The sequence below is a fragment of the Lepidochelys kempii genome, chromosome 27 (genome assembly GCF_965140265.1).
Source record: "Lepidochelys kempii isolate rLepKem1 chromosome 27, rLepKem1.hap2, whole genome shotgun sequence".
NCBI lineage: Eukaryota > Metazoa > Chordata > Testudines > Cheloniidae > Lepidochelys > Lepidochelys kempii.
The window spans coordinates 10,492,786-10,503,095 of NC_133282.1; the positions used below are offsets into that span (position 1 = coordinate 10,492,786).

Consider the following 10,310-nt stretch of genomic DNA (forward strand, 5'->3'; position numbering starts at 1 on the left):
AACCAGACTGACATTTTGTAGCTTTCCTTGAATGTTTTCCTTCTCTACTGGCTGCAAAACATTTACAGACGTTTAACCCTCAAATGCCTTTTCCAGATAATTTGGTCCTTTCCTACATACAGGCAGCATTGTTTCCCCATCTCTCTAATGAAACAGGCTCAGCATGGCTCTTTTTGGTTCCTTCCTTGTTTGTGCGCCAGCATCACCATTGAGATCAGCGTAGGTCTGGGGAATGCAGTTACCTTACCTGCTCTCCCCTGGTTTGGAGTGGGTCTTACCAAAGTGGTGGGAGGCATTTGTGGTTTTTCTTTCTCTATGATGGAGCAGTGAACGGGAGCATTTTATACAAAGTCACATGTTGAATCTGGAGGCTGTTCACCACCAGATCACAATCGTGTTCAAATAGATTCAATTTTGTTCAAAAGCTAACAGTGTCCCTGTAAATGACAACCCACCTCCCCTGAATACCCCATCCCCTTACTCCTCATAGACTAGCCTTCACAGTGTCAGTCTCAAAGAGCATCTTCCACGGGGGCCTTGCGAGCTTGTGACTGTTGGGACCTCTCCCTGCCTTGTTCCCTTCATCCTGAGGAGACAAACCCAGTACCCAGCAAAGTCCAAGAGGCAGCCTGGTCTTATGCATTGGCTGCAGGAACCCCGGAGTTCTAGAGCCACCCCTGCCATTATGTGGCCTTGGGCAAGTCAGAAGAAGCTAAAGGGGCCACTGGCATGAGCAGCTGCAGCTCCGTCGAAGTGGACAGAGTTGCTCTTGCTCACTCCAGTGGTGAGCTTGGCACAACGTCTTGTGCTTCATTTTCCCCTTCTGTAAACTGGGGACAATCTGCTGACAAAGCTTATGGGGTGCTTTGAGGGGTAATTAATATGTAAAGCACTCTCCAAGTGAAAGGATAATTACTGGGCTGGGTTGTGCTGTCCCAGTAATGTGTCTCCCTCCTCCCCAGAATGACTAACAATGTTTTTCTTTGGTTGGTGTAAAGTAACCAAATGGAGGCACATAAGGCAGAGCTCGAGAAAGCCGCTGTAGAGATCACAGTCTCTCCCTAAGTAAAGACAAGCTGCTCAAGCTCAGTAGAATCCCCAAAAGGCTTCATTCAAATCCAGAGTAACTTCAATTCTCATGTCTGTCCCCTTGTCAAGCAGGCAGTTTTCAGCAGCCCTGGAGGATCTGAACGAGGCCATCAAGCTGTGTCCGAACAATCGTGAGATCCAGCGGCTGCTGATGAGAGTGGAGGAAGAATGTAGACAGATGCAACAGCAGCAGCAACCCCCAGCGGAGCCGGAAGCTGAAGCCCAGCATGAAGAACTGTACTCTGTGCAAGATCTCTTTGAAGAGGAGTATCTTGAGCAGGATGTAGAAAATGTTTCCATTGGCTTACAGACAGAGTCGAGGCCCAGTCAAGGGCTTCCCATCATCCAGAGCCCACCCCCATCCCCCGCTCACCGGGATTCAGCCTATATTTCGGGCTCACCTCTTGGGTCACATCAAGTTTTTGACTTCAGATCCAATAGTTCTGTGGGTTCACCAACAAGACAAGGGTATCAGTCCACCTCTCCTGCTCTGTCTCCAACACATCAGAACAATCATTACAGACCTAGTCCGCCACATACTTCCCCTGCTCACCAAGGTTCCTCTTACCGCTTCAGTCCACCTCCAGTTGGAGGTCAAGGGAAAGAATATCAAAGTCCACCACCTTCACCCCTCCGTAGAGGTCCTCAGTATCGAGCCAGCCCTCCTGCAGAAAGTATAAGTGTCTATAGGGCCCAGTCTGGCTCCCCAGTACGTTACCAGCAAGAACCTAGTGTTAACCAACTCCCTGGTAGACCAAAGTCTCCATTATCCAAAATGACACAGAGGTCCTTCCAGATTCCCCAGATTCCAGTTGCAGTCCCACAGCAAGGGCACAGGCTACAGCCAGCCAAGGCACAGATTGTAAGAAGCAACCAGCCGAGCTCTGCCGTGCATTCTAGTACTGTGATTCCAACCGGTGTTTACAGCCAAGTTGCCCACTCTATGGCCAGCAAATACCAGTCTGCATCCGGGGAAATGGGAGTTGGTCAGAGTAGGTTGGTCTACCAAGGTTCAATTAGTGGAATAGTGGGTGATGGTAGACCAGTGCAACATGTTCAAGCCAGCCTTAGCGCCGGAGCTATCTGCCAGCATGGAGGGCTAACTAAAGAAGATCTTCCACAGAGGCCTTCTTCAGCATACAGGGGTGGAATGAGATACAGTCAGACCCCGCAGATTGGGCGCAGTCAGTCCGCTTCCTATTATCCGGTCTGTCATTCAAAGCTTGATCTGGAACGTTCTTCCCTTCCCTCCAGCCAGCTTGGTTCTCCTGATGTGTCTCACCTAATCAGAAGGCCCATTACTATCAACCCCAACGAAATAAAACCTCACCCACCAACTCCAAGACCGCTGCTTCATTCTCAAAGTGTTGGCCTCAGATTCTCCCCTTCTAGCAATAGCATCTCATCCACCTCCAACCTGACTCCTACCTTCCGCCCTTCTGCTTCTATTCAGCAAATGGAGATCCCTCTCAAGCCAGCCTATGACAGATCATGTGATGAACTTTCTCCAGTCTCTCCACCTCAGGGGAGTTACCCCAGTGAACCAGCCCGTTCCAGGACCACGCCGTTCATGGGAATTATAGATAAAACCGCTCGGACTCAGCAGTACCCCCATCTCCACCAACAGACCCGGACCTGGGCTGTGTCTTCAGTGGATACTGTTATTAGTCCGACATCTCCTGGAAACCTCCCCCAGCCAGAATCGTTTAGCCCACCTTCTTCAATCAGCAACATTGCCTTTTATAACAAAACCAACAATGCACAGAATGGCCATTTGCTAGAGGAAGACTATTACAGCCCCCATGGGATGCTAGCCAATGGGTCCCGGGGAGACCTCCTGGAGAGAGTCAGCCAAGCCTCCTCATATCCAGATGTTAAGGTGGCTAGGACACTGCCCGTTGCACAGGCCTACCAGGACAACCTGTACAGGCAGCTCTCCAGGGACTCTAGACAAGGGCAGACATCCCCTATCAAACCAAAGAGACCGTTTGTGGAGTCTAATGTGTAAAAGACACTTGTTGGAGTAAGACCCTTATGTTTTCAGCACACGTTTCCAGGCTTGATTCCCACCTATATTTTTATTATTACTATTATTTCTATTTGGTAGCTACATGAGCAAGTTTCTCCGGTAATTTCTGTGTGGTGATCAGACAGCCATGCCCGTGCTCAGAATCCTTTGGTACCCAGCTGACGGTGAAGCCAACATCAAACAAGCCAGTATTGTTTGTCCAATTCAGACTGAGTTCCCTCCCAGGTTTCAGCTGTCAATAAGGATATGTTAGTACATGGAGTGGGTTAACCCAGATAAGTCCCCCTATACAGTGGGAGGTAACCAGCTCTTTGCAAGAGTTCATGTTCAAATCTAATTGGTTTCTTTGGTTTTAAGGAGCTCTCATGAAAATGCTTATGAAAATTCCTAGTGGAAGCTGGCTAAAAATTGGCAGCCTTTTCAAAATTTGCATTGTCCGGTATTCCTCTAGACAACCAGGGTCTTCATCTTCCCACTTGTCTCTTGCCCACAAAGAGCTCGTTATCTGCACCGAATGGGGCTTTATTTGCTTTTAATAACAAGTAGCTATGCATAATAACCAACCTGCTTGAGCTGGATTTATAGCATTTTAATCTGAATTGGATTTGTTTGTTGTTTTTAATACCGTAGCCTGTTGGAATGAGTGGGGGCCATAAGATGCTTTGCTACTTCGACAGCTACATTCCAAATGCCACAGTATTGATTTACTCTGAGGCATTTTAAAAATATTTAGAGAGCAATCAAACTCTGCCCCTTTTGTGAATTTTAATCAGCCAAAGGAATTGGCTAGAAACCTCTTGTGCATTTTGTAAGCAGAATTAACTGCAACCTTTTCTTCACACCTCCAGCAGATGATTGCATCTCACACACATCACCACATTTTCACCAGGACAGTTTAATGGGTTTTCGTTTTGCTTGCGAGGAAAATTTGAATAGGAAACCCTCAATGGAGGAAGGAATCTTAGATTTTTTTTTTATCATGCTGCATAACGTGACATGGAGGTTTCCAAGCCAGAAAGTGTCCAAGGAGTCACTTTAGTAAAGTCCTTCTGAACACACAGCCTTGCCTTGCCATTTCCTTTGTGTTTGCACCTACTCTTTGGAAGCTGTGTGCTGTAGTGCAGGGCTGCACTCCTCCAAGGGATTAATGAGTAAAATGTGTGTTTCTTAGAGCTGCAAGGTTTGTTCCTGGAATTTTGGAAAGCGGTTGCTGTGTTCCATACCTGTAAATGTTAGAGACGATGTTTTGCTCTTTAAGAACCTGTAGTTAAGAGAGATATTTATAATTAATTTATGTGCTCTATTTCAGGAAAATGTTTTTGTTTTGTTCTGGTTTCTTTCTTTCTTTTTCTTTTCAATCAGATGCAACTAGTATTGAGTCAGTGTGAAAAGCAGGGGACATTTCCAAAAACCATTTTTACAGAACTTTCCAAGAATTTTCTGGAGTTTTGTTTGCATAGAGGGAGCTTTCTTTGCTTGATTTATTGTTGGTTACGTTTTTAATCTGCCTTTTCAGTAACTGAGAGCAAACAGCCAGGTGGATGGGAAGAGCAGTAATATTGTAGCTTGTTTTAAAGCAAACCAGTGCCTGTTGCCCAGTATTGCATCTCATATCAACTCTTACGAAGGGAATTGGTCCTTGGAAAGAGTTCACGTGGTTTGTTTCCAAAGGGCTACGTGGATCTAGTCGTAAAAGGAAACATGCATTGAACCCAATTAAGGGTAGATCCTCAGCTAGTGTAAATCGGCGTCACTCCGTTGTGACTGCAGCACAGCTACGATGTTTTAAACCAGTTGAGGATCCGGCCCTAAAACTCTTAGTAACCCCTGGCTTTGATTAAAGTGGCTCAGCACCATTTGTTGTAATTTCACTGCTTAGACCAAACTGAGAGGCGCCACCCTGGGGACAGGCCAGGCATGTCTCTCACTGACAGATGGAAAGTACTCTTGGTTCTGCCTCTGTGTTCTTTCGGGGATTACATTTCTTCCACTCGGATATTTGTGGGACACATTTATATTTCTCCAAGACAGCTTTTGTATTGGAGGGTTATTTTTTTCCCCAAGGGGCAAGAAGAATTTTCTCCCTTTGCTTTATTACAGGGATCTCTAAGCAGGTTATAAAAGTGGGAGCCTTCCCAGTTACCTATGTCGCCTTCCCAACACCCTTAGACTGGGCCACGAAGAAAGGAAGCTGCATGCACTATTTCTGTCATTGAAAAGGATACTGACCAGTATTGTTTCTCTCTTTTTTTAAGTGTGTTTTATCGTATAAGGAGCAACTGATTGTTTGAATCTTCCCTACAGTGCACCAAGCTAGCTAGATTGTGTCCACTGATTTTTTTTAATAACATCATGTTTTTGTTCAAAGCCCTATCTTTCCTGAACAAATGGAATGGCTTTTTAGCTTCAGTAGTTTCTTCTGAAAGGACAAAGTAATCAAATTTTACCCCGTCCCTTTTTTATATACAGTTAAGTGAGACATGCTGCTGCCATAAGCCAGTCATCTCTAATCTTATTGTTAAGAGAATCCAAACTGAATGATCCTTGTCGAAGATAATGCCATTGTAATATCTCTGACTGTGCTTTGCTTTGCTATTCACTGCCATGTGATTCCAGTACTGTACTTTAGAAATGTCCCCTAAAAGCACTTACATGTACAACTGTGGGTTTATGAAGATGTTTTAAGGAGCAAAAAAACAGCTCACACTTTAACACTAATACAAAAATGAAACAACGCTTAAATACTGTAGCGTGCAGGGTTTTTTTTCCACAATATCGTGTGTTACATTTTCACAGGATTCTTGCACTAATGGTTTACCATCTGTTCTCTCTGTAAATGGTGCACTTTACTGTTTGAATTTGTTACGATGATAAATACTGGCTATTTAAGCGTGAGTAGTGTCTTCATTAGAAAATAGCATAACACCTCTTGTCTCCGTGTATTTTTCAAAAAGAAAAAAGAAATGAAGCAATGAATCATAACATTTATAGCACAAGAACTAACTGTTGTATATAAGCAGCAAAAGATTGAGTCATTTTTAAGTACAAAACTAATTGCAGTGATTTTTAAAGCGCTTCCCCAGCAATTTTCTTAGGACACCTGAGGTCTATTTGTTTCTTTAGTTACTGGATCGGTAAGGAACACAATTCTCAATTGAAAAATCAATATTTATTTAAACACCCGTTTGTATCTTCAAAGTCATAATTAGTATCTGGCATGGCCGTTAGTTTGTATCTGCTGTCATATTTTGTCTTGGTTGTAGAGTACACTAGCTAAAGGCAACTCAATAGAGCACAAGATTGAAATTTCACTCAGATTTCCCCTCCCCCTTCAGGTTAGATGTGTATCTTGTAAGCTTGTCTGCTGAGGAAAGTAGGAAAATCCTGTACCGTACCCCTGGCTGGTGTCAGGATTTCCAGACAGGCTGTACTTAGATCCTGTACATTTCTCCTGTTGGCATAATTAAGACTACCACCATGGCCCCCCCAACCAGCACCCCAGCAGGAGCTACGTAATTTGAGACTGCCATCGAAAGTGGGATTCTTCAGGTTTACCAGGTAAAACAGTTTCTTGATGCCTATGTCAGGACCCCAAGAATGTTTTCCTTGGAATGTAGTCTGAGGGGTATTCCTAAACAAATACTTGTTGTAACCAAACTAGCCACTAGATGTCACTGTGACTCCACACAGAGTCACCTTGAGAGGGCACTGGGCATTGGACTGAGCTAGAATTTCTATCCCAGCTGAGCGGATCGGGATTCCCCAGCTGGAAAGACTACACTCAACCCCAGGGGAGAGGGCACCAGCTTTGTGTGTGGCTCCAAGGTGATCACTACAAGCCAGCTTAGGAATGGTACTGGCGAGTTTTGAAGACAGGGTTAGAGGAGGGAAGGGTTCAAGGAGTGAGGCCCTTGGACCCATCTCAGAGGGAGAACAGAGTTGGACAGCCTGAGCTGTACCCCCTTCTTCCTTATATTACTGGGTGCAGAGAAATGCTGTTGTGTAGGTGAGGACTGTGCCAGTTTTGGCTGACCTGGCCTGTTGGAATCACATGCATGGTAACTTAGGGTCGTTTTAGTGGAAGACTGGGCCTAGAATTTTGTTTCTTTAGAAGTTTTTGTGCACATACTTAATTCAAATGATGGTTTAGGTAAGTCCTGGCGAGGGTGGCTGCTAAGTAGCAGTAACTCAGTACCCAAGTACAAAGATTATTGTATATTCAGGGTTACCCAGAAGAAGTCTAGCTAAAACCGAAGTGCCAGCTACGCCTTACTTAGAGCACCAAGCACGCCTGCGAGTTTTTTAACCTTAATTGCTAAGGTGTGTCCTTGCTGATCTGTTGCAAGCTCTTTGGTTGTTGTTATTTTTCCTTTGGACATTCCAGACAATTCATCTACCACAATTACTGATCTTTAAACAAGGGCTTAGGGTAATAGCTACTGTATCTACTGTGCAGTGTTGCAGAGACCTCCATAGCAAAATGCCTTTACTCACTTCTGGTTGCTCAAAGGAAAATTTGGTGGGGATGCATGTGGACACAAGCACAATGGTGAAGGTGGATCTGCTTTTTCAGAATTACTTGAATAATTGATGGACTTTTATTCAATCAAACTCTTTTTCTAATACAAACCACTAAGGGCTGAATTATTTAGCAAGATTCATTTGTGTGCAACGCCTGACAACAGCTGAATCACACTGGAACCTTTTCCTGATGTATACACGACACCCAGGAGAAAACAAAACTAACCCAATCAGCGCTATTAAAGGGAATGGACACCAGATCAATACACTGTTTCCTTTATATTCTACCAGCCATTCGGCTGCACTCATGCCACTTAGCAACCTGAGCTGGAGCTTTTACGCTTACTGCTCAGTTACGAAGGAGATGGGGCTTGGCCACTGCTAGAACACAGAGTCTTGTTAGGGGTTGGTGGGAAAGCCTCAGAGGTAGGTCACTAGCTGCACTATGCCTTGGTGGGCCCTGACATAGAGACAAACTAGGGGAGTCGCTCTGTGCTTAGGTCCATTTTGCCAATACATCAATAACCTAGAGATTCCAATGTGGTCGCTTCCAGCGGTGACGGTGTCATGTCTGTCCAGCATTTTACTGTCCGTAGTATTACAGCATTTTTGTCTCTGTTCCGTCCGCTCCACTTTCAAGAGGATTTGAATTAGTACAAAGATGTACAGGATATACCCTTGGATGATCTGTACTAAATAAATAGTACTGGTTGCCATCCTTCAAGACACTTGCTGGGAAGATCTTTAAGACACTTAATTTTCCTTTAGCTTTTCTATAATTCTGATGTAAAGGACTTTCTCTGTACAGTATATTACTCAATGCATGTTCTGTTCTCTCTACGGATATATTGAACACGACACAGTTGTGATATTGTGCAGGGGGAAGGCAACTCCTGCACTCAACTGAGGCCCTCAGCCTCTGACGTACAAGGAAAGAAAAACTATTTTTTCCTTTGCTGTATTTGCTTGAGCAGCGTTTTCTTGTCTGTACATGTGAGCTGTGAGATAGATGTGAAAAGTTCAAACGAATGCATTTGCCCCCATGTATACAGATTGTACTCTGTACAATGACCTGTACGTATGAAAAAAATGTACTTATTTATAAATGGTTAACACTTGAAAAGAGTCTGGCCTGGTGCTTTCCTCATTGCTGCAGCCTGAAATTAAGAGAATTCAGTTGTGTCTTAGCACAGCCACACAGAGATGCAACGAAACAGGATGGCATGCTCCACTGCGGGAGCCTGTGTTATTGTATGGGGGTGGGGGAGAGTCTGCCCCCTCGTCATTCCTGCTGGATGCAGGAGAATGAACCAGTCTCTTCCTCTCCCCAGCAGAGCAGCTTGTATGTGGATCCCACAGGCTGCCTCCATCTTCTTGTACCAGTTCCACTATTCCCCCAAGAGGAAAAGGTTCATTCCAGCACCCTGAGCTGTTGATAAATAACATGACCTGGACTAATAGACAGCTGGTATTGCAAGGGAATTTAGGTGACCACCTAACCCAACAGTCCTTATGAGCCTCAGCTAAAATACGGAAGAGCCTGTTAGCCACTCCTCGTGATTGGCAGCTGCGTAGTTAGAACAGATTTTTGTTGGACTAGCCTGCTTCCAGCAGCCCTGCAGAGCACCTGAGCATGGCGAGCACGATGCTTACCCCAGTTGGAGACCGGCTGCCTCAAGGCCCCTGCGGTCTCTTGGGCTGGCTGCTCGTGGGGAAGCATTGCGTGACTGCACTTTAGCAACCCACCTTCCCAAAGAGACGGCCCAGTGCCACGCTGGCCTTGCCCTGCTGGTACTGCCATGCGGCAGCACGCCGCTCACACACCCCAGCATGTGAGTGGCTCGCTGTCTAGCTAGGCACGAGAGGTATTATATCCCACTCTCCTCTGAGCCACACTGGCTGCGGCACCCTTGAAGACAAGGGCAGTAGCTGCACAGGGGCAATCCCGCGCTTAAGCACTGCACTCAGTGCTCCATCATGCTGTGACGCTGGGCACAAGTTGTATGGGGCCAGATTACTGAAAGGTAGGTGGGTGGGTTAGATGCATGTTTAGGCATCTAGATGCCTTTACAAATCTGGCCCTTAAACTAAGTCTGAGCCCCTCAGGACCAGGCCCCAACTCACACACCCAAGCTATGGGGGCCTTAATTTACGTATTTGCTACAGCTTCTCAGAGGTGATGGATATATCCTTTATTGAAAGCAGGCAATGACTGTGAAGTAATCAGGCTGCTCAATCTGTTGGCCCCAGGACTACCCGAGGAGTTGTGCTTCCTTTGGCCAGCTAGAAAGAATACAAAGAGTGGCACATGCTCGTTACCAGGATTTATTGATTGACTCAGGTGCAGTACAGTACAGGCAAACAGAATTCAAACAGGTTTCAGAGTAGCAGCCGTCTTAGTCTGTATTCGCAACAAGAACAGGAGGACTTGGCACCTTAGAGACTAACCAATTTATTTGAGCATGAGCTTTCGTGAATGCATCCGATGAAGTGAGCTGTAGCTCAGGAAAGCTCATGCTCAAATAAATTGGTTAGTCTCTAAGGTGCCACAACTAGAGTTCAAACAGACTGTCTAGCTCGGCATTTCATTAACAGGTTTTTTCCTTACTAGCAGTTATGAGCCACCAGCCCCGTGCACTGATTGCGGCTCCTTCGACATGGCTTTAAAGAT

General features: G+C 45.4%; 1 protein-coding gene across 18 annotated transcripts in view; it reads left to right on the forward strand.

The window, feature by feature from the left end:
* Positions 1-8,762, forward strand: part of TANC2 (tetratricopeptide repeat, ankyrin repeat and coiled-coil containing 2) — a 693,994-nt gene extending 685,232 nt beyond the window's left edge. For 14 of the 18 annotated variants that reach the window (XM_073325985.1, XM_073325979.1, XM_073325984.1 and 11 more), the window contains one exon: positions 1,159-8,762. In XM_073325985.1, the coding sequence (XP_073182086.1) occupies positions 1,159-3,097 (1,939 nt within the window). In that variant the 3' untranslated portion in view covers positions 3,098-8,762. The remainder of the gene's footprint in view (positions 1-1,158) is intronic. The other 4 variants (XM_073325978.1, XM_073325983.1, XM_073325989.1 and 1 more) reach the window with 1 other exon arrangement.
* Positions 8,763-10,310: the final 1,548 nt, after the last annotated feature.